The 24,265-nt window shown below is 56.9% G+C and overlaps 12 protein-coding genes across 12 annotated transcripts; 4 read left to right on the forward strand and 8 right to left on the reverse strand.

Moving 5' to 3' along the window:
* The first annotated feature begins 603 nt into the window (after positions 1 to 603).
* L226DRAFT_256327 (uncharacterized protein) lies at positions 604 to 2,413 on the forward strand. Its single transcript, XM_067673324.1, has 4 exons — positions 604 to 791; positions 1,366 to 1,752; positions 1,813 to 2,221; positions 2,279 to 2,413. Exons 1-3 carry the CDS (start codon positions 715 to 717, stop codon positions 2,171 to 2,173), a joined length of 825 nt encoding a protein of 274 aa, XP_067530647.1. The 5' UTR covers positions 604 to 714; the 3' UTR covers positions 2,174 to 2,221; positions 2,279 to 2,413.
* A 388-nt stretch (positions 2,414 to 2,801) lies between these two features.
* L226DRAFT_539113 (uncharacterized protein) lies at positions 2,802 to 3,126 on the reverse strand. The gene has a single exon (XM_067681628.1). The coding sequence runs from the start codon at positions 3,076 to 3,078 to the stop codon at positions 2,860 to 2,862; it is 219 nt and encodes a 72-aa protein (XP_067530648.1). The 5' UTR covers positions 3,079 to 3,126; the 3' UTR covers positions 2,802 to 2,859.
* A 373-nt stretch (positions 3,127 to 3,499) lies between these two features.
* Positions 3,500 to 4,899, reverse strand: L226DRAFT_256440 (uncharacterized protein). The gene has a single exon (XM_067673325.1). It carries the CDS (start codon positions 4,706 to 4,708, stop codon positions 3,845 to 3,847), a length of 864 nt encoding a protein of 287 aa, XP_067530649.1. The 5' UTR covers positions 4,709 to 4,899; the 3' UTR covers positions 3,500 to 3,844.
* Positions 4,900 to 5,006: 107 nt separating this feature from the next.
* Positions 5,007 to 6,213, forward strand: L226DRAFT_256452 (uncharacterized protein). Its single transcript, XM_067673326.1, has 3 exons — positions 5,007 to 5,428; positions 5,480 to 5,989; positions 6,048 to 6,213. Exons 1-2 carry the CDS (start codon positions 5,177 to 5,179, stop codon positions 5,879 to 5,881), a joined length of 654 nt encoding a protein of 217 aa, XP_067530650.1. The 5' UTR covers positions 5,007 to 5,176; the 3' UTR covers positions 5,882 to 5,989; positions 6,048 to 6,213.
* On the forward strand, positions 6,077 to 7,050 carry L226DRAFT_256460 (uncharacterized protein). Its single transcript, XM_067673327.1, has 4 exons — positions 6,077 to 6,454; positions 6,510 to 6,573; positions 6,632 to 6,915; positions 6,972 to 7,050. The coding sequence occupies exons 1-3, from the start codon at positions 6,213 to 6,215 to the stop codon at positions 6,803 to 6,805; spliced, it is 480 nt and encodes a 159-aa protein (XP_067530651.1). The 5' UTR covers positions 6,077 to 6,212; the 3' UTR covers positions 6,806 to 6,915; positions 6,972 to 7,050.
* A 684-nt stretch (positions 7,051 to 7,734) lies between these two features.
* On the reverse strand, positions 7,735 to 11,053 carry L226DRAFT_470730 (DUF300-domain-containing protein; the record flags this gene model as incomplete). Its single annotated transcript, XM_067676332.1, has 11 exons — positions 7,735 to 8,114; positions 8,169 to 8,376; positions 8,433 to 8,674; positions 8,737 to 8,770; positions 8,818 to 8,965; positions 9,017 to 9,039; positions 9,087 to 9,094; positions 9,153 to 9,250; positions 10,729 to 10,761; positions 10,815 to 10,855; positions 10,916 to 11,053. The coding sequence occupies 11 exons, from the start codon at positions 11,051 to 11,053 to the stop codon at positions 7,735 to 7,737; spliced, it is 1,353 nt and encodes a 450-aa protein (XP_067530652.1).
* Positions 11,054 to 11,664: 611 nt separating this feature from the next.
* Positions 11,665 to 13,174, reverse strand: L226DRAFT_539116 (uncharacterized protein). The gene is made up of 3 exons (XM_067681629.1): positions 12,575 to 13,174; positions 12,167 to 12,496; positions 11,665 to 12,100 (listed from the first exon to the last, which is right to left on the reverse strand). Exons 1-3 carry the CDS (start codon positions 12,800 to 12,802, stop codon positions 11,978 to 11,980), a joined length of 681 nt encoding a protein of 226 aa, XP_067530653.1. The 5' UTR covers positions 12,803 to 13,174; the 3' UTR covers positions 11,665 to 11,977.
* A 941-nt stretch (positions 13,175 to 14,115) lies between these two features.
* L226DRAFT_470727 (uncharacterized protein) lies at positions 14,116 to 14,451 on the reverse strand (the record flags this gene model as incomplete). Its single annotated transcript, XM_067676330.1, has 1 exon — positions 14,116 to 14,451. One exon carries the CDS (start codon positions 14,449 to 14,451, stop codon positions 14,116 to 14,118), a length of 336 nt encoding a protein of 111 aa, XP_067530654.1.
* Positions 14,452 to 14,787: 336 nt separating this feature from the next.
* Positions 14,788 to 16,392, reverse strand: L226DRAFT_256559 (uncharacterized protein). Its single transcript, XM_067673328.1, has 5 exons — positions 16,267 to 16,392; positions 15,579 to 16,210; positions 15,411 to 15,519; positions 15,004 to 15,351; positions 14,788 to 14,937 (listed from the first exon to the last, which is right to left on the reverse strand). Exons 2-5 carry the CDS (start codon positions 16,185 to 16,187, stop codon positions 14,900 to 14,902), a joined length of 1,104 nt encoding a protein of 367 aa, XP_067530655.1. The 5' UTR covers positions 16,188 to 16,210; positions 16,267 to 16,392; the 3' UTR covers positions 14,788 to 14,899.
* A 1,476-nt stretch (positions 16,393 to 17,868) lies between these two features.
* On the forward strand, positions 17,869 to 19,707 carry L226DRAFT_562957 (uncharacterized protein; the record flags this gene model as incomplete). Its single annotated transcript, XM_067683531.1, has 3 exons — positions 17,869 to 18,229; positions 18,279 to 18,450; positions 18,479 to 19,707. Exons 1-3 carry the CDS (start codon positions 17,894 to 17,896, stop codon positions 19,705 to 19,707), a joined length of 1,737 nt encoding a protein of 578 aa, XP_067530656.1. The 5' UTR covers positions 17,869 to 17,893.
* A 435-nt stretch (positions 19,708 to 20,142) lies between these two features.
* On the reverse strand, positions 20,143 to 21,490 carry L226DRAFT_575000 (uncharacterized protein; the record flags this gene model as incomplete). Its single annotated transcript, XM_067685138.1, has 7 exons — positions 20,143 to 20,263; positions 20,320 to 20,491; positions 20,552 to 20,825; positions 20,879 to 20,939; positions 20,993 to 21,083; positions 21,145 to 21,270; positions 21,325 to 21,490. 7 exons carry the CDS (start codon positions 21,488 to 21,490, stop codon positions 20,143 to 20,145), a joined length of 1,011 nt encoding a protein of 336 aa, XP_067530657.1.
* Positions 21,491 to 22,509: 1,019 nt separating this feature from the next.
* Positions 22,510 to 23,126, reverse strand: L226DRAFT_256606 (uncharacterized protein). The gene is made up of 4 exons (XM_067673329.1): positions 23,090 to 23,126; positions 22,982 to 23,035; positions 22,651 to 22,923; positions 22,510 to 22,597 (listed from the first exon to the last, which is right to left on the reverse strand). The coding sequence occupies exons 2-4, from the start codon at positions 22,995 to 22,997 to the stop codon at positions 22,593 to 22,595; spliced, it is 294 nt and encodes a 97-aa protein (XP_067530658.1). The 5' UTR covers positions 22,998 to 23,035; positions 23,090 to 23,126; the 3' UTR covers positions 22,510 to 22,592.
* Between the last annotated feature and the right edge of the window lie 1,139 nt (positions 23,127 to 24,265).

Consider the following 24,265-nt stretch of genomic DNA (forward strand, 5'->3'; position numbering starts at 1 on the left):
AGCTGCAGCGCACGATCGGCGAAGAAGTCACCTCCTCGTACGCATCCCTCGCCTCTCGTCGCTCCTGACTCCGCCCGGAAGCGCTCCAACCAAAATCATCCCGCACGCCACGGTCGACCAATACCGGTGAGTAACCAAGTATCCGTGCGCTGCTGCCACCGCCGCCGCCGCTGCATTGTGCGCAACCAGTCAGCAATCTCGCCGCTGTTCAAAGTCACTAGCTGGACTTACTAACGCGGTCCTGCGCCCGCCTGCGTGAGCGAAAGGGTGAGTAACGACGTCAGTCCCTTTCTTGCATCTTCAAGTACTCACCCGCCCGCGTCCTGCAGAACGTCGTCAGCCAGCAACTCGCCGCCGCCACGAGGGGCCTATGGCACGTACCACCACGCACCCGAACGTCCTTCGTGAGTGGCCACTGATCCCCCGCAGCCGGAGGACGTCCTGACAGAACGGTCAGCCTCAGCCTGCAGCACCAGCAAACACATCAGTAACGCCATGTCTCCTCAAACGGCCGCGACTCACAACCCAATCAAGCGGCCGCACGACGACTCGGACTTCGGGCAGCGTGCTCCCAGTCGGGACGAGCCTTGAGACCTTGAGAGAGCAGGTAAGCCGCAGAGAGCGGGCGAGGATCGCTGACCGCACCTCCTCCGCACAACCAGACTATTATACGCCTACCTGACGCCGCGCACGGACCACCGCTCGCCCGCCGTGATGACGCCAGTACGTCTGAGCAAGTTCCGGGCGGCGGTTAAGCGACAAGCGTCGCTTCCCCGTTCCAGTTCCACATTGTAAGTGCGGTCCGCGCCGCGGTCTCTCCCACCAGTTGCGTTTCACGCTAATGTAAATTAACCCTCGCGGCCCGCATTCGACGTCCGGGTCTCATCCTGTCCCCCGGAGGACGCCCGAGCTGCGAGCGCAGTGTGCACGGACTCGCAGCACGATAGGACTCGCTCGCCCAGGGTGACAGACAGACGTCGGGCACGACGGTCGGGGGCGTACAGACGACGCTACAAAGCCGGACCTCGGGAGCTTTACCTGTGAAGTGTCCGTCGGAGACCCCTGTACGTTGACCCGGAAGCGTCGGCTGCCGTGCGCTGGCTGTCATGACCGTCGACACCAGTCCCAGGCGTCCACTTCTTCCCATGGGAGAAGCCTTCAGCGCCGCCTCCAGCTGACGAGGGCAACGAGCCAAGCTCATCATCAGGAAGCGAAAGAAGGACGCGGACCTGACAGAGGACGAGATCCTCGCGTTGGCTACTCCTGCAAAGAAGGACTCGGAGCGACCTAACGCGCCAACCGTTCCTCCTCCTGCACATCCGAATCATGTGGCTACCCCTCGGCGTACTGACTCGCCCGTGCCAGCCAGGAATGGGATCACGATCCCGAACGAAGCTCAAGTGTCGTCCACCCAAGCCGTCGCCTCCTGCGCCCGAACATTCCAGCGTACCTCCGCGTATCTCGATCAAGAGCGAGGCGAAGGAGCGCCGCAACACCTGAGTTCCCTGTTCTTGCTGTACGTAGCGGCCGTTCAGACGTAGCCTCGAGCTCGACGAGACTCCGTACGCTCAAACACGATCGCTGCAACAACGGTGGGACAGGACCCCGAGCCCGGAGCCCGGGGAATGTATCTTGCAGAGTCGACGGCCGCGGAGGTCGTGAGCATCCAACTAATTGCCCTGGGAAGACTTGGTACTCGCTTGTGCGACGGCTCGGGCGGAACCTCGAGAGTCGGGACTCGGCAGAACTGAGGTGCGTTCGCATCATCGCGCTGGACAGCACGCCGCACGCCGCTGACATCGTTTGTCGCAGTCACGGGCTTGCACCTCGTACCGTGTACATGTACTCACTTGTGTTCTTACTTTTGAGGTTATTGAATTTGCACTGCGCAGGCCGCGAGGGCGACTTCAGGTGCAGGAGACCGCTGCGACCGTCGCACGAGGTGCCTGCTCAGGCTGTGAGACTGCGTGAGATCACACCAACCTACCGCCGCCTCGACTTGCGAAGGCGTCACATCCAGTCCTTTGGACTTGGAGCCCGCATCTCGGCTTTCGTGCTGAAGAATTCGGGCTCGGAAGCGCGCCGGGCCTGCACGATTCCGTACAGCACAAAGCGACTGCGTTACAGGGTGTGCGCGGCGCGGCAGACACGCTCCGGAGTCCGCGCAGCGTGATCGGATGCTCCGGCAAGGCATCTCTGTCCCTGAATGGCGTCCGTGTGGGTACGTGCATTCCGAAGCGGCGGCAAGGCGCAGCTCACTCCGTTCATCTGTTTTCAGACTTGCACGACGCGCGAGACGCGTTGGGTGTGCAGCTGGGCTCGCAAGAAGAGAAGGAGAAGGGCCCGTCGCAGTTACTTACAGGATACATGTACAGGACCCTCGGGATCGCACGAACGTCACCTCGCGACGGAGATTGCGAACACATGCAATATCTTGAAGCGAAGGCCCGGGGTACGGCAAGTTAACCCTCGCACACAGATGCGTCGCGTTCCTGATGGTCTGCGACCTTCGCTCGACGCAAACACAATCCTCAACAGTCTCCAAGCCTCGGGGCCCGGGGCTCCTCCCAGTGTGAATTACTACAGCAGGGAAGAATGAGCGCGAGACGTGACCAGGGAGAACACATACTGTACGTTCTGCAAAGCTGCGAAGACCGTTTCGAAGGTGCTAACAGATCCTGCAAAGACGGCTGGAGTGCAATATCGGTACGTTGACTTGGAAGCGACGGCTGCAGCCCTGACACGCCGACTCCCCAGTTCTCATCACGCCGTGCACCCACCCATGACCTCGGGAATTCTGTATCGGATTTGCGCATGGACTTGAGGCCGGCGGGTCTGAATAACTACATGCAGACACTTTCACAGAGATCTCACCCGGGCCGTCGACTGCATGAGGACCCAGTTCTTCGGACGCGACGGACCTCGGGGCATGTTCTGTAATGCAGCCGGGGCGGCGGGAGAGGGATCTGCCACGGTATCGGGCTCGTACTGAGCGGCGGCAATTGAGGTGCATCTGTAGCTCTGACTGTGAGAGAAGGCGGCAGCTTGCAAGGAGTGCAGGATGCTCGTTTGCAGCATTGTGCGGGTCGAGCTCTACAGACTTGTGCACAGATCAGCATGCGGGGGACGAGATGGGATGTACTCATCTTGCGTGCTTGTGTCCTTTGTCAGACGAAGGCTCTTTCAGGAACACTGTAATGGGTGTCGCCTGGGGATGTTCACAGTGTCATGCAATGCACCAGCGACTAGAGGCACCCACATTTCCTGAATATAATTGCGACACTCATAGTTTTGCGTGGGCGAGCCATACAACCTATATTTTCAGTGGTACTGTGTACGTCTAGTAATAAATTGAACCCCTTAGCAAATATTACATTAGCTCGACTTCACGTTGTGCAGATTCACGCTGACCTCGCAGATCTAGTCTCTTCGCGATGGAGCGGCATATATAGACCTGTAACAACAACACTCGAACGACCTGGTTCACAAGTCCTCCATGGCCCCTACACGCTCCCGCCTCTTGCAACATACCTCCATCGCCGTTCGCTCATACGCACATACTGTTCACCCTCACCGCCAGTTCCCAGCACCGCTGCCACTCCTCATCTCCCCGGGTGTACCCCTCACTTCAGAGCTTCCCAGACCTGACCACTCCGATCCCCGGGGGAGCGTCCGACTTCTTCTGAATGAGTTGCTTGGTGCGCTCTTCCCTGCCATCATGACATGCACTGACTCTGATGTGGTGCATTATTGCAGTCCATGCGACCGGCGACCTGTGCGCACGCATGTGCTGGACTCTCCGGCTGTTCCATAAGGACGTTGTCCTCCGCTATGGCGTCCTCCTCTATGGGTGGCCAGCCGATGTCCCGTTCATGAATCTCAGCACAGGGCATGGAAGCCCGAGCATGGCACAGGTTCGCCATCTTCTCGCCCTCCTCGCAGCAGAGCCCCAGCCTCGGATGTATTTTATCCGGGCTACGAGAGAGCAGCTGCTCGCCGCTGAGCTTGACATCTCTGCTGTCGCTCCTGGCCCTCTGTTCCCTGCCCCGGTTCCTCTTCCGTACCTCGGCCGTAGCAACATTGGCAGACGGCGTGTGTTCAAGCGTAACACCGACGGGATCACCATTCCGCATCGGTACATCCGGAACGGACCAAAGAGCGTGAAGATGATCAGTGAGGAGGTTGACTTAGAGGGTGATGGGGCTTCGGCTGTCAACCGATGCCGCGGTCCGCTTCCGCAGATGTTCAAGGATGGGACTTGGCTTGTTTGGACTGAGCGGGGATGGCGGGAACCGACAGCCCTTGAGCGACTAGAATGGTCGAGTGCGGAGTGACCGGATAGACTATAGTCATAGATATTCCTGAAACGCACTAATTTCGAGGATGTACAAAGCCAACAATGCAGTCTCGTAACTTGAAGTAAGAATAAGTATGGATCTTCCAACGACTTGAATATTTTGGGCTCCGTCTGGGGCCGAGACTGAATCCGCTTACCAGTACATAGTTGACGAAGCTTTGTCTGACTTGACAGCCGAGCGGAGCAGGTACTGACACTGCACCCGCTTACCATCTGACCATATCCCGCCCTTGACAGCAAAACGAGCGGCTTTCTGAGACGACCAGCCACGCTGAATCCCCCTTCTCTCTGCTCTCCCCATCTTCGTGTCGGTCCTACCCTTGCCTCTGAGTTTCCCTGCCTCTCGCGCATTTGCACTTGGTATGTGTCGACTTATTCCGTTCAATCTGTTTATGTACCTCTAACGAGAAACATCTCTTACAGGCAGCGTGCTTCGACAGCGGCAAGACGCACCTTGGTGCTGAGGACACGAGCGAGGGCAGGCTACGGTGCATGGTGAGCACGCCGCTCAGTGGTTAGCTTGATCTGTTCCAAACTGACATGTCCGGTGGGTTCAAAGTGGTCGCACCTTCAGATGTCCAGCCGCACCAAGAGTCTCCCACTCTCGACGACGTATTTCATGCCCTCTCGCGTCCTCGCCGTTATGACACACGCGCATTGTGGAGATCCGCACCTTTCCATGTGCAGCTGCATCTCGAGGGCCCGCATATCGCTCTGTCACGTATCACCCACCTGCCGACGTCCACCTTCGATGATGTCGTCCTCCACATGGTCCGGACATTGACCTCGAGATCTCCAAGGTTGCCTCCCAGGTCATGAATGCGTTCCGCGTCGCGGAGACACCTGACCCGGACAGGGTCACGCCTGCGTTCGACCGCGCACGCGAGGCAGAGGGCCCGGTCATGGCCGAGCTCCTCGAGACCATCCAGCACCAGGAAGACCCGATCCTCATTGACATCGCGCTCAAGGCTGACATGGTCGGCTTCGCAGCAGAGATCGCTTCCGCGTGGGACTTCCAGCACCAGAGCAAGTCTGTCTTTACGGGCGTGTACAAGCAGATCCGCCGGTCAGGTGCGTAGCATCCACCATCTGACTCAGCCTGGCTGAAGCTTCGTGTCGCAGAGTCGCAGCGCCTGTACAACGGACGCGACCTCGCCACGGGTTTCGCATATCAGCAGGCTGAACGCATCGTCGACCTACTCACCGTTGCCGGCTCTTCTTCGTCCTCCGACGACATCTGAGCCATGCACACGTCCTACCTCGAGACGATCGTTTGGACGGCGGACCGTGCTCGCGATCGGTGAAGAAGGTGCCCCCTGCGACTGCGAAGTCCTCGTCGTGCGCATCGACGAGGTCTACGACACTGCACAGATGGAGGACACCTATAGCGGCGAGATCGTCGCTGCCGGCGCACCTGGCATAGTCCATTGCGTCCTCTCCACCGTGGACCTCGGCCTGCGGCGTTCCGAGAAGGTCGACGTGGCCACGGAGACAGAGGGCGCACCTCCTGTGCATAGGTCTTGATGCATCTTCACGTCGAGGCGAGACATGGCATCCCGGCCGGACACCCTAGCGGACATTCCTGCGTGTCGTCTACACGCGCAGAAGCTGTCAGTCCTCTGCCTGATGTTGGTGAGTACGCGCTGTACTTACCTCGACGTGTACTCCTTTCTCATCCGGATTCTTGCAGCGACGGTCCTGGAGGGTCTACACGTCGCTCTCGTGGCGTTTCCGCGCACAACGCCGGTCCGGGGTGTAGCTCTGCATCGCCGCGAAGCCTCTCGCGGGACGGAATGCCATAGGTGTCGTCCTCGGGCACCTACCTGACAACAGACGACAGCGGTCAGCACCAGAAATGCTCGGCAGTCGGACGATGAAACACCTGCATATTGAAGACCGCTCTTGCCCCGGACTGGACGCCAACGACTTCTTCGTGGTACTTGGTTTGTTCTCTGAAGTTCAAGTGCTCTGTGTCGACGACGGTCCTTGGAGTCGACCAACCGTGCCCGGTGTCGCGTGTTCCCATCATTCCTGGTCTCGTCCTCGGCGCGCTCGAAGAGACCGATTGCACGATCGCGTGCGGTGGTTTGACGCAGGGTGGGTGCTATCAAGGTAGTCAGACTTACGTTCATGCTGATATTCGCCTGCACAGGACGCTGTGGCAACGCTGCATGCGACCACAAGCCTCAAGAGACCGGATCTGTTACTGCGCGAGGGTATGTAGCCGTATTCATGTCTGAGGAGGAGCTACTCACCAGATTGTTCGGCTTCCAGAAGACGAAGCCGCGGTCAGCTGAGTTCAGAGTCCGCGCTCGCGCTCTCATATGTTGCAGATCGAGACCAGCTCGCATCACCAAACCCACCAGTGCTGCCCCTGACACCCCGTACTCTTCCAGAACTGAAATCGCTCAACCCCATCCTCGACATCGAAGCTCGGGACCCGATTGAGGACACCGTCTCTTCCCTCCTGACACGTTCCGGCAACCGCCCTCTCACTCGACTGTCGCTCTCGTACGGCTCAAACACGTGCAAGTCTGCACGCTGCCGGGAAGAGAACGGTACGTCACAAACTTACCTGTGTCTGAGTCCGAGTTCTGACAGCACTCCCGCCCAGCTCACGTCGCACGCCTCGAAACCGTCGCGTCAAGTCTCCGAGGTTGTGCGCGGGTCGCGCAAGTTGCCAGAAAGCAGCAGAGTAAGTCAGAGTGCAGCTACAGCGTGAAGCAAAGTTGACACAGTCCCTGAAGCAGCCGTGAACGAGACAAGCAAGATGCAGGAGATGCGACACGACGAGATGACGGTAAGAGAGCAAGAGTCGAGCACCGCATGCTCGGCAAGTGCAGCCATGAGCGCCCGCAGCTCGGAAGCGTTCCGCTAACCACACGCTCGTCCGTGCGCATGTCTCGCGCGTGCTTTCGTCGTCTGGGGGCGGCGGAATGCGTTATTATATTGCTATTTGCATGCTCTCATTTACTTGGGGCGGCAGAGAGGGCTGTTTATGTACTTGGCTCTGTCTGTTCTCGGCGATGTTCTGCTACGTACGACACGGAATACATCTTGCTTTGCTCTGTGAGCCTCCGAAGTCCTCCTCGTCCCCGGGCGTCCTCCCCCAAGTCCTCCAAGTCCTCCAAGTCCCCAGGCAGGTATCCTGTTCGAAAGTGCACCAGGTATCCTGTTCGACAGTGCAGCAGGTATCCTGTTCGACAGTGCAGCAGGTATCCTGTTCGAAAGTCCAGCAGAGCCAAGTGATCGATCTGGAAGATCTTCGCCCGCCAAACACATCGCGTCCGCAAACAAAATATATTCATCCTCTACCCTACCACATGTCGTCTCGCTACCGCTACCCACATACCCCCCGTGCCCGCCCGAGCTCGAGCTCATCCTCGCCCCGCGCCGTCCTCGTACGAATACGGCTCTAACCTGACGTTCTCGTCGTAGCTAGCCCGTGGCGCGCGCACAGCGGACATGGACATCGACTCACCGGCCCTGAGGGTGCGAGGGGGGTAGGGAGGGGGGACAGAGTTAACGCGCTGCGTCTGCATCTGCATCTCGCTGGACGAGCTGGCGTACCCGTTGATGCCACTGCTGTACGCCGTGTTCGTGCGCGGACTCAGCCCGAAGGCTTGCCCAAAGTCCATCTTCGTCTGCTTGCCCGTCTCATCGGTGACGCCGATCCGCGGCCCGTGCGTGCCGGGCTTCCCGCGCGCGTAATCGACGAAGAATTTAATCGAGCCCGCGATCTCGTGCGCAAAGTCCGCTGTGGAGGCGTGAGCACGAGCACGAGCACGCAAGGAAGGGAGGAAGAACGTACCGTAGTTGATGCTGTCCCAGAGGGCGCGCCATGCGCCGTACCGTATGGCGCCCTTGATCTTGTACTCCTTCCACGAGTACGCGTACATCATGAACGCGGAGAAGATGACCATCTCGATGCAGATCGCGAGCGCGTTCAGGCCGTCCGCGATGTTCGTCTCCGTCCAGTACTGTGTCTCCTTGATCACCCGACCTTCCAGCGCATCGAACTGAGTGAGGGAGGTGAGCGCGCACAAGCACACATATGCCCGAGACGAATACGCACAACAAGGGACTGGTAGAACGTGAACATGACGATAAGCTTGATCGACAGGAACTTGGAGAGTGGCTTGCGGCCCTTAAGCTCATCCTTTGTGAGCCCGTAGAAGATGAGAAGGCCGTACAGCGCGATCGTGATGCTGACACCGTCGATCACGCTGATGTAGGCGTGCGCAGTCTTGAAGCTCCAAGGTCCGGACTGGCAGAGCACACCGTAGTGTTCACAGATGATACCTGCGATCGACAACGCTGCACATGTCAAAGAAGGTGAGTTGTTGGCGCAAATGAAAGTCGAACGAACTCGGGCTCACCAGGTCGTAGGATGACGTATTGTAGTACGGACCACTGGGCGCCCGTCAGCATCGGCTGTAGGCTGCAGTCTGTGAACGTACCTTCAGAGTGTACATGAAGTAGGCCTTTGTCGGGCGGTAGCGCCAACAACAGAAGGGAAGTGGTAGACTGGACTTCTCCTTCCGGAGGATAGCATTGTCGACATCGTGGCCAGTTGCAGTCGATGCGACGAATTCGATGAGTAGGAGGCTGGGTCAAGGGATGAGGGCAGGATGCGCGTTACAACGCAGAAACACTCACAGGAAGGCACTGAGGGTCACGGACTGCGAGGCGGTCAGCATCAGGTAGGACCGGGTCATTAAGAACTCACCTCGTAAGCTGTGATGATCAAAAGGTCAGATTACGATGTGACAAGTGATGAGGCGTTACCACTTACCAGTCTCAATGAGGTCATAATATGTGTAACTGCGGAAGTAGCGATAGGAGAAGAAAGAGATGATGGCGTAGACTGCAGGCATGTACAATATTCGGAGACTGCAAAAGAGCTAATGTCAGCGAACGAACTGAGGACGGCGAGCTCGAAACCGAACGAGAACGAGTCAATCCACACTCAGGCAAGCGGAAAGAAACGACGCCCTCACGGATCGCGCGCATATACGCAGCCGTGATGGGCAGGGGGCCCTCCTATCTGACGCTGTGCACGAACAATCGACTCCGGGTCTACACCTTCGCGTTTGCATCATCACCTCCCTGAGCGCACCCGCCACTGTTGTACAGCACCAGACGATCATGCAAGCGTCGATATTCACCGCGAGGAGGCACATTAGGAGCAGGGTCATGGAGGGACGTTGCTGCACGAAGGGGAAGGAATCCCACACATCTGAGCACATTATCACAGTGGAGTAGGAGGAGGGGAGAAGGGATGGTTCAAGCGGTGGCGTTGCTTAGTCAGCAGGCGCGAAGAGGAGAGAGCGCGGGTGGGGGGAAGAGGATCACTACGACCAGGACGACTGCTGTATCCTACGAGACTCCGCATCTATCAGAGGCTCGACTACTCCAACAGATATCCGCAAGCACGAAATGTAGAACGAGCGAATCCCAAACCCAGGCCAGCGGAAAGGAAAGACGTCCTCCCAAATCGCGCGCATATACGCAGCTGTGATGGGCAGGGGGCCGTCCTGTCCCGCTGTGCACGAGCAAATGATCCCAGGTCTACACCTTCGCGTTCGCGGCCGCATACAGTCCTGCGGACCAGCACAACGCATGAACAGGAACTTGTAGAAGATGTAGACGGACAGGCTAACACCCAAATTTACCAGGATAGTGGCAGCAGCGTCATGAAGACATGTTCTTGCACGAAGCGATGGCGCGAGTTCCCGCACGTCCGTGCGAATACAATATGCTATACAGATTCACGAGAACCATCATCTCCTCCGTGAATGCAACTCGCCACACTTGCAGTGTTCAAACGACCTGATTCAAGTGTCGACTGCGAGAGCAGCGTCATGGAGAACAGTCCTTGCGCAAAGCAATGGCGAAAGACACCACATGCTCGTGCGCAAACGATGCACTACACCCGTAGGCAGAGGTCATGTATGCGACAAGAGGGGAGTACAAAACCCTCTCGAATCGCGCGCATATACGTAGCTGGGATGGACAGGCGGGTCTACGCCTTCGCGTTTGCAGCCGCATATAGTCCTGCCTACCGGCACAACACATACAAAGTAACTTGCGAGTGCAACGACGCATAGGCGAACGCCCGGATTCATGCAACATGTCCTCCGTAAAGCGCACCCGCCACAATTACCAGCCACAATTGTAGCGTCGACACCCACTGGGAGGAGGCATTGTGGGAGCAGCGTCATGGCGAGACGTTGCACGAAGGCAGGTAGGAATCCCGCACAAACGTGCGCGAAGTCGTGCATGAAGTCATAGAGATCCGAATCCAAGCGCGGAGATGTGGAAGAAGAGAGGAGGGGTAGGAAACAAGATGAGGAGTAAGCTCTACGTACATTTGTCGCTGCTCGCCACGATTTGTGTAGTGTCTGTACGACCATCAGCATCGAGGAGTAACGCAACTGAAGTGCTTGGGACGTACCGAGCGTGGAAGGAGACATTAATCGCGGTGAGGATAAGGGTCTGCCACATCCAGGTGAGCTCTGCATCATGATGTACGTCTCCAAGCGTGCCACTACTCACCACGACGGCGCAACAGCCGGCTACAACCCACCCTATCCTGTGTGCATCCCAATTTATGCCATCCGAGTCCCAGAAGGTCGACTGGTCGATCACGGACTGGTTTTCCGAGGGACAGAGCGTGCTGTTGGTATCGGACATGTCGCCGAGATGAGTAGACTGGGTCGTCGCAGGTCGTGAGGTCGCAAATCCAGGCGAGATGGTGGTGGAAGAGAAGAGAAAAGAGTGGATATATGCGCCGGTGTAGCTCCCAGCCCGGCGGAAGGGGATGGCGGTGTAAGGTCAACACTGTCGTGCCTTGTCCTCTCACTCAGCACTGCGCACCGCCGGCGCTTCGGCGATATCCTAGGCGCTTCCGCTACTGACACAACGCTGTTGCCAACCATCACCATCGCTGCTATTTATTCTTCGTTCGTTTTTGTCTGCTACGTCGACATACATCTTCTCGAGCTCGTTATGTTCGTCTCTGGGCTCTCTGGTCTTCTCGCTCCTCTGTTTCTTCTTTGCGCCTGTATCTTGCTGTCGACTGCGGCCGGAGTCCCGCGCCGCCTCGGTCAGCCCGTATGACACCGAGGAATCGGAAGGGCTGCTTATGGTGCTGCCTGCATGCTCCCATCCCGCAGCCGGAGCATCCTCTTTGTGGCCGAACTCCATGCCGATATCGCACCGACTAGGGGAGGAGTGGTTAGGTGAGCAGGCCGATCGTAAAAGCGTACACCGTATGGTGTCATGCAGTGCTCTTCGGTCAAAATCGTCCGAGGTGCACACGTGCAAGGCCGAAGATACTCAACACATGGTACATGGTCCAGACCTTTTGGTTGGGTAGCACGGTGCGCGCAAGAATAATAATGTCGTAACTCGTCCGGACTCCGAGCCAAGCCGTACTATTACATGTATATGCAGAAATGCCACTCGTTCAAACACGGGTCCCAAGTCTCTCTCCATGCAGTTGCTCGAGGCCTCGGCGCAGTCTCGGTGCTCGACACAATAGCCTCAGAGGCTGCCCAACTGAAAACGATGCACTCCCTTCGCCGTCACGCGTCACCCCCAACGGCAATTCACTGTTCACGCACTGCGACCCTTTACCCCGGTGGGCACGAGGGCTGTGGAGGTGGGCACCAGCGCCCCCGTCATCGGGGTGAAGAACATCGGCATGGACATCGGAACCGCCATCGCCATCGCTGCCATCTATTATCGAGTCCGCTTCCACTTTAGCCACCGTCAACCGTCACCACAACACAGGCGAGTGCTCACCTGCGCAGGCTGAGGCGGGGGCTGCGCTTGGGCTTGGGCTTGGGCTTGGGCGGGCCGCTGGCGAGGAGGTTGCGGCGTCCTCGGCGTGTACCCATTCCCATTTCCGTTGCCGTTCCCGGAGCCATTGCCCTGCGAGCGGCGCCGCTCGTTGCCCTGGGGCCGGCCATGGCTGTTGTTGTTGGTGTTGTTATTCTGGTTGCCTCCGCCGTTGCTCTGCCCCCGAGGACGAGCGGGCTGATTCTGGTTCTGGTTCTGGGAGTGCGCGCGGGCGCCCCCGTTTCCTCCGCCGTTTCCATTCCCTCCTCCAGAGCCTGCCGACGGTGTCCTCGTCTGCAACAAATAACACCACGACACGGACGATGTCACAAAGTCAAACTGCAGTCTGAGCGCCGCAAAGGGGGCACGAACCTGTGTCTGCGCCGGGGGCCTCGCGCGAGGCTTCCCGCCATTGCCGTTGCCGTTACCCCCGCCGTTCCCGAGGGAGAGCCCCCGCGCGCCCGCGTTCGACAACGCCTGCGAGTCGACGTTCAGCTGGAGCGTGATCGTCGTGTTCGTGTTCGAGCTCGAGTTCGTGTTGGTGCGGCTCACGGCGGGCGTGCCCGTGCGCGGCCCGTTGGTACGCGTCTTCGTCGACATCGAGATTTGGGCTTCCTCGACGGGGTCGGTTGGGGTAGGAGAAGGAGGAGCAGTAAGAAGAGAGGAGAGAGGAGGGAGGGGGAACGGGAGGAGTCTTGGGTAGACCCTCCGTGCTTGGTTGGGCGAGAAACCGACGCTGGGTATTAAGTCCGTACAAGGGGCTACCGCAGCACTCCAGTGCGCTGCAGGATATGATCTGCTTCGATCTTGCCACGAGGTGTGATATTTGAATGGGGCCTTATCTATGCTACGACGTCTCCATGCGGAATTGCAGAAGTCTGTCAACTGTTTCCCGAGAACAGAGGACACGACTCTCGAGAGCCGGAGGAGGACTCCGAGTCTGTTGCAGCACTTCGAATTCCTTGATGTAGCATTGCCCAATTCCTGCTTCGGAAGCGAAGTAAAAATACTCACGACAGACGGCATGAATCGCTCCAGTCGAGCAAGTCTTCTTCAAGTCGTCTTCAAGTTGTCTTCAAGTGCACCTCCCGCTTTCCCCGCCCGAGCGCTAGCCTATAAACGCACATCGGCCCATCGGCCCGAACTACGCACAGGAGGTTAACCATGAGTGGAAGATGCGACCTCCTCACTTTCTCCCTCCTTATGAGGTAGAAAAAAACCCTGAAGAGATCAATCAATGCATTGTTCCTCCATGAAGCTTGCCTTTGTCCCACCACAGAGCAGGTTACGTGACCGGCGGTACCGCAGTGGGCTAGCGGCTCGGGCAACTTGTTCTCAGGCTGAGAACCAGTGCGACGGCGCTGCAGTTCGCAAGATGCAGCGTCAGAAGGCGTTCTCAGAGCAACTGGCTAACTGCAGCGTGTACTCATAAGTAAGTATGCAGTGCGGGCCATCGGATTATCAGTATCAGTACCTTGAAGGCTAGCGCGGGGATACGGCAATCGGGACATACCACTCGGCCTTGACCTTCACCCCAGCCTCACCCAGTACCTTAGCCTACACCTGCGCGTCGTCGCGCAGCACATCTCTGCCGTTGTAGGTAATGAAAGCAGAGGCAGCTCCAGCCAGACGTCCCGGGGGGAAGAGCAGGGCGGATCATCCCGTGGAGCGTTGAGTAGTGCTGTCAGGAGAGATGGACCTTGTATCTCTGGAAGCGGCTGCCGATAATTGAAGAAGACTCGCCCCGGCACTGCATGAGCATGTCGCGCGTGAGGAGCCGGCCGTCCTTGAACTCCTCCATCGAGGTCAGCTCGGCCTTGTACCTCTCACGGCGCACGATAATGCAGTTAGCATATACAAGTAGTATACGTTGAATACGGCGAAGTTGCACACTTCTCCGGATCTGCGTCTGGCTAAATAACCGACTGCTGGCGGAGGAGCTGTCCCGTAATACGGCGGTCCGCGAAGAAGGGGTTGTCGCGCGCAATAATAGCACATACGGTTGCGAGGTTGGCTCCCGCTGAGTCTCCGCCTACGATGAAGCCTTTCTCGAGAGAGATGCGCAGGAAAGCGGCGTGGTGTACCCGCGGTAGCAGTGGGTGCCTTCGCGGCGCTCTGCTCCTGGGCGAACGCAGTAACGAACTCGGGATCCATGTCTTGACAAGTAGTTGAAGATGTGTTGCGCGAGGCTTCAAGTTCACATCGACGGTTCCGTTTTTGTAGACTTGGAATTGCAAACCGTAGTACATTGTGCGTCAAGGCCCCCGCCCGAAGCCGCCTCGCTGCTAGTCACTGGTGGCGGTTGGTCACGACGTGAAATACTAGTAGATGTTGCTGTCCTTACCAGGCGATCCGGCACGAAGCCAATTCCAAGGGCTTACGAGTATGGTACCACGAGCGCCGGCCAAACGTGTCAGCTTCCCTTCAGTCAAAATATAAGAGACGGCTCAGCATATACCGGCACGGGTCTGTAGGATGGCTCAATCTCAGTGTTCGGCATATTGGAAAATGAGAGTTCATATGTCCCCCTTGTGCTGCACGACAAAACCCGAGCGCTGTTCATCAGCTCTGAGCGGCGTTCCTCCGATCGCTATGGGGAGTGGTCGGAAGCTACCTGACACGTGCCCGATTTCAGACCAAAAGGAGAGACGAAGTAAAGTCAAAATAACTGCTCATAGTGCCAATCGCTCTGGTATACTAGTCTTCGTATTCCTCTCCAGTCAGACCGCTGATCTCTGCAAAGAAATCCGCTCAGTAAGAGCTACTCTTGCGCGTGATAGACAAATAGACAAAGGACGCACTTTGCTCCACCGCCACTTCGATAGTTCCACGTTTCATGAATTGGGGAAGCAGCGCTTGCGCCTCCTGCCGCCGCCTCTCCGCCTTCCCCGTCTTGTTATTCCCAAACGTTATGATCCTCAGGCGACGAATACCATCGAGGGGCTTGTGTGACAGCAACTCGTCGAGACCCTCCTTTGCGAAGATTTCAAGCACCGTGCTGTCCTCGTCCCGGCTGAGAAGAGACAAGTCCAGTACCAGCTCCTCGAGGTGCGCAGAACGGATTTGGAACAGTATGGATGCCACCCACGCATAGTCCAGGTAATTGATCTGGATCTGGATGCCGCGCAAGTCGAGGAGGGTGCTGATCGCTGTAGATGGTACCCCGTGAGCACTCGTTGAATTGGCAAGGTAGTATGAGCTCGCTCGCCTGCGTAGGTGTCTGGGTTCAGTGCATCCCACATCCATGCGACCGACAATGTCTGAATCGCTCGGCCCAGTAGTGGGAGAAGGTCATCGACTCCATACGTCTCCTGCATCTGGGACTAATCAGCACAACTGAACACGCCAAACTTCCAGATTCCAGGTATGTACACACCTCTACGTTCGTCAACATCTGGCAGTGTCCTGGGAACTCTGCCGGATCTACTGACGTGTTGCGCTCGCCCCATGTCGTTTGAAAGACGTTCAACTCCCCAAGGAGCGGGAAGGACCAGATGACCCGCGTCAGATCCGCAAGGGTGTCGAAGCAGAATCCGTCCAGCCAGAGCGTACGCAGCTGCTTAAACCCACGCCACTTGTTCACGAAGTCGATCTGGACCTCGCAATGCCTCGGCAAATCTGTACAGCACGCGAACCGCAACGAGTGCAAGGCGGTTAGGCCTCCAATGAGGTGTGCTGGGAACGGCACATCTCCTACTGGCGTAAGCTGACTCTCCCAGTCCGCTTTCTTGCACCAGAACTCGAGACGCTTGACGAATGGACAGAGGTCCGGAGACTCCTCGAGCGTCCGCGCCAAGAGCCTGGTCGACTCAAGCCTGTCGAGCTCGACGTGCTTGTACAGCTGGCGCTGTGCCCGCGGGAGCCAGCTCTGGCACGTCAGCGCGCAGATGTGAAGGTCCGCGTAGTGCTTTGAGGGGCCTGAGAGGCAATCCGGAGCGAGGAAGTCGATCGTGCGATCCCAGAGCTCTTGTGGGAGGAGCGGCATGTGAGCAGCAGGCTCTGCGGTTTCTGGTGAGCGCAGGAGCTGAAGAATGGGTACGCGTCCGAATCGACTGCCCACTTACTACTAGTTACGAGAACCCGCCGCACGTACACGGCATTTTCCCGATGATGCACGTGGTCGGGCCAATTCCCTAGAGTGCGCGCGACCGTTGCAAGTTGAAACTATGTGACTTATCTTCACTTCGATAGTACTGCTCTCTCCTGCCGTAATTCACTCCGGTCGCGACGGAGCCTAGCTGCAACTACCCTCAGCGTGTTCATAAGCCGCCGGTGATGGACAACAATTGCCGCCATAGGAAGCGTAACGTGTTGTTCTGACTACGAGCCTGGCATCTTCTCATAGTTGAATGTATGCCGCCGAGTTCCTATCGCGAGCGGATATGGAACAAGTTAGCATCATGATCTCCTCTTGTAAGACCAGTGACTGTTCAGGCGCGATGGATTCAAGTACGCACTCGAAGATCGTCGCCGGTACGCCGACCTCGCACAGAGCCTTCGCCTTCGTGTACAAGATGCCTGGCTTGAAAGTGGATAACGCCGGTGCGGGTGCGGGTACGGGATCCGAAGGCGCGAGGAACTAACCATGAAGACCTGGCACCAGCAGGCCACTGAGCGGCCCATCCTCCGTACTGGGCTAGTAGGCCTTGGACAGAACATGACACTAGTCCATAATCGTGAAGGTTGGGATTCAAGTAATAAGCGTCATGATACGCAGCTGGTCGGAGGAGGTGAATTTTGAAAACTACTACACCGGTTCGCAACATTTCCAGATATAGCAAACTTAGTCAGCACCGTCAACCCACATCCACTGCCAAAATGTTGTTTTCTTGGTACCCTCATAGTCGTTTTCTCTTGATATCCCCACAGCATTGGTGAGTCCGATATAACAGTGGATCAATGCCGAACCATGGACGCTGAAATGTGAACTACCCGTCAACTAGAACGGTCTACTATAGTAGAGAACCTGAAGTTGGGCCGGGTTGGTTCTCGTCATGGCGTGAGAGTCTTCTCTTATGTGCATTCCCATACGCTGATGTTCATTTGATGACAGGACGAATTTGCATGACGGCCTATGCAACGACGATTGAGTGCATGGGAACTCTAAGTCCGTCGGGATTCGGGACCGTCTGTTCTTGTGGGAAATGTACTCGAGGTGAGTTTTCACACGGCTGTGGTCCCTCTTCACCTGGACCTGTTGGGTTTGGGATCGCCTGAGACTAGGCACACTGAGAGCCTACAGGATAAGTACCTTCGCTCATGATCAGAGTCTGGACTCTTTTAAGACTTCTGGGCATGCCCGACGGAAGGGCATGTGATTTATTCCTTGCGCGCAAGGAGGCCTCACCACATGCACGGGTTGCCTGCCGACTGCACCAGATTGTAGGCGGCGTATACTGCAGTGGCGAACCAAGGTTGCATACCGCCCGCCTATCGTCCAAAAACGTCACACGTTGGGTCAAAGGTGATGTAATAGGTGGTGCATAGGCTCCCCTTGAACACCTTTATCCAAGCCTACTTATCGCCGGGAGCAGAAGGGACCCGCGCCTGCAGCGAGGCTATGCCGCCGTGTATGCTTTAGCCGCTGCGAGTGTCAGCTGGGCGACGTCGAATGGTATAAAGTCCTAGAAGCCAGACTGGCTCGTCTAAGTTTCCAACACGCTCACATCAGGGCCTCTTACGATCCGCGCAATGTCCGCCAGATTCCCTTCGCCATTCACGTTCGAGCAGCGTGAGCCTACTACCCTTGTCGAGCTCCGCATGCGGTCCTTCTCCGGCAAGATTCGCTCCAAGCCGAACTGGTGGCAGAAAGTCGAGGACCCGTCCGTTGTCAAAAAGTGGCGCGAGGAGATCGTCGAGCAGGACCGTGTTCTGGTTGACAAGTTCTGGGGAGGTGAGGAGCGTCTCATCTGCTTGGACAACAGCAAAAAATGGTCGCGCGACACGATCACTCAGGTACAGATCGACTACATCTTCGACGAACTCAAGTATGAGGCTGCCCAGCGTGACCCCGACACCGGTATCTTTGTGAGTTTCTTACTGGGTAGATAAGCCTTAGCTCACACGGTGTGCACAGGCGACATCGATTCCCAAGGTCTACGAGTCGAGGTCGCTCATCCCCTCCGAGCTCAAGGACAGACTCGTCATGGCTGTCTCTATCCTCGAGGACGTGCCCGAAGAGCAGAAGGACTGGCACCCCGGATCTAACAAGCAGGTCCTCGATTTAGTACACCCATCGTTCTACTCTGGTTATCGGCGATTCCCACGTCCCGAAAGAGGACACGAGCGACGGCGATCCGCTTGAGGTCCTGACGCATGAAGTATACAAAGGGCGCCGCCCAGACCTCTCAGACTACGTCTGGCAGCCTTACGTTGTCTCGAAGAGATACCAATGGCTCCCGACCGACTTCATCGTCTCCGAGAGCGGCAGGATCAAAGCTCGTGGCTATATCAACAATCTGAACCCGTCTCACCACGCTACGATTTATCCGCTCATCACCTCCATTCTCGCGCGCTTCGTGCCGATGTTCGAGCGCGTCCTCTCCGATGTCCTTTCCGACGAGCCTCCTCTGGCTGTCCAGGTCGACGCGTGCAGATGGTACGACGCTGTCCAGCCTCCATGCCCTCAGGACGACGATGCAGATGACTACCGCGAGGCGTACGAGGCATGGCAGCACGAGTACCAGTGGCCCGTCATCCCGGATCCTGCCCCCTTCACGCCGCCCTTCCTCAGGAAGCCCGTCAAGAAGTCGTTCCGCCGCGACCGCTCCTGGCTGGGCATGTCCAGCGAGCCCGAACCCCTAAAGCGTGTCGAGTACTTGCTCAAGGGCCGCAAGCTGCAGGTGATCGTCAAGTTCGCGAACATCGTCCTCACTCCTGACAGCCCGACGTACGCGGGCGGCGCATGGCACGTCGAGGGCATGGCGAACGAGAACATCGTCGCCACGGGGCTGTACTACTACGCATGCGAGAACATCACCGAGTCGCGCCTCGACTTCCGCGTCACGGTAGGCACCCAGGACGGCATCTACATGCGCTACCAGCAGTCGGACCACCGCGGATACGTCACCGCATATGGATTCGGACGCGGGCACTTGAAGAACCAGAGCTTGGGGCATGTCATTGCGGAAAAGGACAAGTGCGTCGCGTTCCCGAACACGTACCAGCATCACGTCGACGCATTCGAGCTTGCGGACATGTCGAAGCCTGGGTATCGCAAGATTCTATGCTTCTTCCTGGTCAACCCGGAGACGGAGATCCTGTCGACGACGCACGTACCCCCGCAGCAGGCGGACTGGGCCCTGGACGAGGTGGAGAGGGTGCCCGCGATGAAGAACCTGCCAGTCGAGCTCTTCAACATGGTCGCTGAGTACGTCAAGACTGGCGTGATGATGCGCGAGAGGGCTGAGGAGCATCGTGCGGAACTTATGAAGGAGCGCTCGAAGTTAGTTATCGAGCACAACGAGAAGGTGTACGAGCTCGAGTTCAATATGTGCGAGCACTGACCGTCGACCATTGTATAATATTCGAGTATCTACGCACCGGCGCGTTATATACCCCTCTACACGAACATGCACTGTTAGGAGGCACCTCAGCCCGTCTTGTCGTCTCATGTACCTCTGGTTGCCAGGTTGCCGGCTCGCGGACGCGGACGGTGGACGCGAGCCCTAGAGCGTTATGATTAGTAGGTGAGTGCGCAAGCTTAAAGAGTAGCGGCTTCTCGGGACAGCCAATTTCGCTAGCAATCGGTCATTAGGACGAAGGATTATTTCAGTTCAAAGCATGGACAAGCCGACCAGCTAAGAGGAACACAGTATAGTCATCAATCCACAGTAGAAGACAAAGATGCTTTCATAGCATTTTCCTAATGCGACAATCCGAAAGGCGGAAAGGGGATTAACAAACGGAATCCTGGCCTACATCAACGCGAACGGTCAAGTTCAAGACTCGTTTTTCTGGGCGAGTAGCCACTTGAGCCCTTCTCTCGCGTCGCGATCCAACTTCACTGCAGGAGGAATTGCCGGAAGACAGTAGTGGAAGGCATGGAAGCAGCCCGGGTATCTGTGCGGAATCCCTTTAGACAGACATCGTGGGCACATCACACAACATTCACGTACTGAATAAGCTTCGTCGGAACACCGGCTTGGCGCAAGAACTTCTCGTACAGCTTGCCCTCGTCACGCAGAGGGTCGAACTCTTGGACTTGGACGAATGCCGGAGGAAGGCCGGCATGCGAGGCGGCCAGCAGCGGCGAAATGCGCGTGTCAGAAGGCTGCGGAGCATAGGTAGCTGTTGGAGCCAACGAGGTCAACACACGGAAACGTTGACGGCCAGGACCAAGATACGTACTGAGGAAGCTGTTCATTGTTTTTGTATTCAAGACGGGAGTGTCCGTGAACTCCGAGAAGGAACGGAGCTCGTCTTTGTACTTGTCGGGGACGGCGTCAGGATGTACGGTAGCAGGCTCGCGGAGGTATTGCCCGGTGAGCGGGCGTCCGCTGAAGAACGGGTCGTCGCGTGCCTTGAGAGCGATGGCGGCGGACATGTTCCCACCGGCCGAGTCGCCGCCCACGAGGAAGCCCTTCTTCAGGTCGACTTTGAGCTCAACGGCATGCTCGACAACCTGAGGACGGAGTCAGCATGTACGAGCCTGGGGGTGATGGAGACACTCCGTACCCATTTCACCGCAGTGTACGAGTCCTCGAAAGGGATAGGGAAGGTATACTCCGGGGAGTGTCTACGATGTGAGCCGTTAGGACACTACAACCGCTCGATGTCATAAAGACCGACCTGTAGTCCACGTTCAATACGGCAAGTTTGAGTTCGACAGATACCGTTCGTAGATGTATATCATCTGATTCGAGGCCACCAAGCATCCATCCTACAGGGTCAAGGAGAAGGAGTAAGTCGAGGCCCATGCGTAGTCCGCATATCACACGTACCTCCTGCGTGAAACCAAACGAGGACCGGATACGTGTCTTCAGGCCCGCCTGCTGGCCTCACGTACGTGGCATTGATCTCTCCGCCATCCACAGGGATGCGTTTGTCAAACGTGACATACTGCGACGCTGCCAGCTTGTCAGATATCTTGCTCTCATCGCACGTAACTGACTGGTACTTACGTTCGGGGAGTTTCTTTGCGTAGTACTCAGCGAATGGCGCAAACAGTCCTGCAGCGACCTTCCGCGCATGTACCAACTCGGATACACCGGGTGGTGGAGGAGGAAATAATTCAGTGAAGGCCGGGTTGGCAGAGATGGCGGCAGCGATTGCTGGGTCGTAGTTCATGATGATGGGAGACGAGCTACGGGTACTGGTGGGAGGGATGCAAGGTCAGCTGCTTTTAAGCAGTCCTCCAGCTCATCCGAGAGGTCAGCAGCCCTCAGCATATGATAGGCAATACCGATGGCCCGAGTCAGTGGCGACTTCTTAGCTTGACATCCACTTCGACAGGGTGAGACGGCACGCGATCTCAGTTGAGGGATGTTGCGTTTCAAAGCGAGCAAGTGGTGACAACTCGTATGCCGTTGAGACATGTATTCGATACAGTAGACTCTTCACGACGTACCTTGATCGTGAGTAAGGCTGGTCCTCAGGTTGTCGTATGGACCGTCGTAGCTATAGCGGGCGCTTGTGTCCCTCAACTTCCTCGTGACGCACGGTGCCTTGAGCGTGCGATGTCAGATGGATCCTGGTCCGACCTCCGGACCCGGTGGACACCAAAAAGAGCAGAGGAAGTGTTCGTGGGATGGCAGCTCGAATGATTTCATTAAGCACCGGGTGCGGTACAGTCCCTCCCGGCGGCGGGTCATAGGCAGGACTCACGAACGTTCGGCCTCTGAACGAAGTCTCCTCCGACACTATCCACTGGCGCATTATTTGTCGCCTCTTCCTTGAGTAGGCCCTCTTCCACCATGTCTCGCCCCGACGTCTGGACGCTGATGTTGAAAATTAGGGGACACGGCGCTGGAGACCTGCCTATGCGGTCAAAACGGTGCGCGATGTATCGAGCGTGATACGTACCCTGAAAAATATCTAGTTCTCCTTGGATTTTCTCGTCGGACTATCACACGAAAAGTGCACAAACGGGGTAGTCACGATGCCCGTCGGGTAGAGTACAATATGAAGTGATCTGCGAAGCGTCAATAGCAGTGTCACCGACGAACGGATGGACTAACCTTTCAGAGTGACGATGGCGAGGCTAACATAGAGGAAATCACCCGAAAGGATGAGGGCCTACGAAAGCGATCAGTCCGCATATCGGTGTAGCACTAGGCTGTACTCACCACGATCGAACCCGCGAGTCCCAAGGTGTTATACATCATCGTTCATGTCAGAGTGTCCTGTAAGTAGCTTCTTCATAGAACTCACGTGGAACTCACCTGTTCAGCTAGCCTGCGTGAGGTCTCTAGTTGGTGATATCCTACGAAGGGGAGCGATCCTCGTACCTGCGTTGATGGAGTATGCGATCAATACGTCCACGATGGTGTAGTGACCCTCTCGACCGCGGAGGCTGGTAAGAGAACAACCTACGGACCACGGTTTCACCCTCGCACGACTTTTACGGAGCACCCGTACCAACGTGACAGTCAGAATAGCATCCACGAAGACCGCAATTCCGAATATGAAGTCACACGAGATCAACCACCGGATGGATGATTGGCATAGTAGGTAAATGGGAGCCTTGGCAGACGATGATGCGATAGTTAGATGATATAACCCTATCCGAACTCGAATCAGCCGACGAAGGCAGCAGCGGACGCATGACCCAACGCTTACAAGTGAGGAGCATCATGAGACTTGCGCTTAGGGAGCAGACGAGGAATTGCACCTCTGTGAAGGTGTCAGTCTAAGAGCTCTTACGCTATAATCAGTTTGAGCACGCACCTATGAACGACACTCCGGCTGCGATGACCAGATCTCGATCGGGACAACGCCGCTGTAAACGCGGCGTTCCGCTTGGGCGTAAGGGAAGACGGCACAAACTGCACGTTGGACCCTCACTCGGGCTGGGCAGGGAGTGGGTGTTGTTAGGTAGCATTCTCGAACAGAAGGTCGTAGTGCGTTGGTGCTCGCAATGTTGAAACCAATATCGCACGGATTCTGATTGTGCTTGACGACGAACGCGGAGCGTTCCCGCATGAGCTTGAGCCGATTCACCTCCGCCCCTTCCTGGAGACAACACTTGCCTTGTCCGTGACCATTCTCGAAAAGCTCGGATGCTGCATTCCAACGACCTTCTTCACCTCATCCGTCAGCCACCCCTCCTGTTGGGATGGGTCGTCGCTCGTCGACGCGATCGTCATGTCCGGGTTGACGAGGCCACAGGAGCTCCGTACATTGGGGCTTCGTCGGGTCCGTCAGCTCGAAGACGACGACGCGAACAGACGCATGCGCAGCTCAACAAATATGAAGGGGCTAAGGCTGGAGAAGGCGAACGAAGATGGGAAACCGTCGGACGGCCCTCAGAATCTTTGCGCCATGCCATGTTCGCATGCCCTCCCAGCTACACAGAACGCAAAGAAGAGAGCTCACAGATTCCGGTCCCCACCATATACGCATAACGCAACCCTCCATATCTTGAGCTTAACGAGTCCAGATTCGAGCGAGACTACTGGGGGCATCGCGAAACGTTACGGTGCGAACTGGCATTTTGTCATACGCTGCCGTCTCGACGTCAAAAGAAAGATGACATTGATGGAATCCTAGCGTCCAGGCTACTTTCGAGCTTATGCGTAATGCGTAGCTGAACAGAAGTGGTGGTAGGAGGGAAGAATCTGGGCGTCACCAGGTTGTAATGGTGGTAAGTAGATGTACTAAGGTCCAGTAAGTAACCGCATTTCAAGCATCAAGTAAACAGATTCAACATCGCAGCTTAGCCCGTTTTACTAGTAACTCAACTCTCGCTCGTGAACATGTTCTGGACTGCACATAATCGCTCGTTCTCTTGGTGTGGCGACTGCCGACCCGTTATCCTGGGTCGGGGGGATGAACTCGGGCCTCCATGCAGGTTCTGCTTACCGGAATTATTAACAGAGGCCACAATCATGCAGCGAATGTGCA

The sequence above is a fragment of the Lentinus tigrinus genome (assembly GCF_003813185.1).
Source record: "Lentinus tigrinus ALCF2SS1-7 unplaced genomic scaffold L226scaffold_40, whole genome shotgun sequence".
NCBI classification, from domain to species: domain Eukaryota; kingdom Fungi; phylum Basidiomycota; class Agaricomycetes; order Polyporales; family Polyporaceae; genus Lentinus; species Lentinus tigrinus.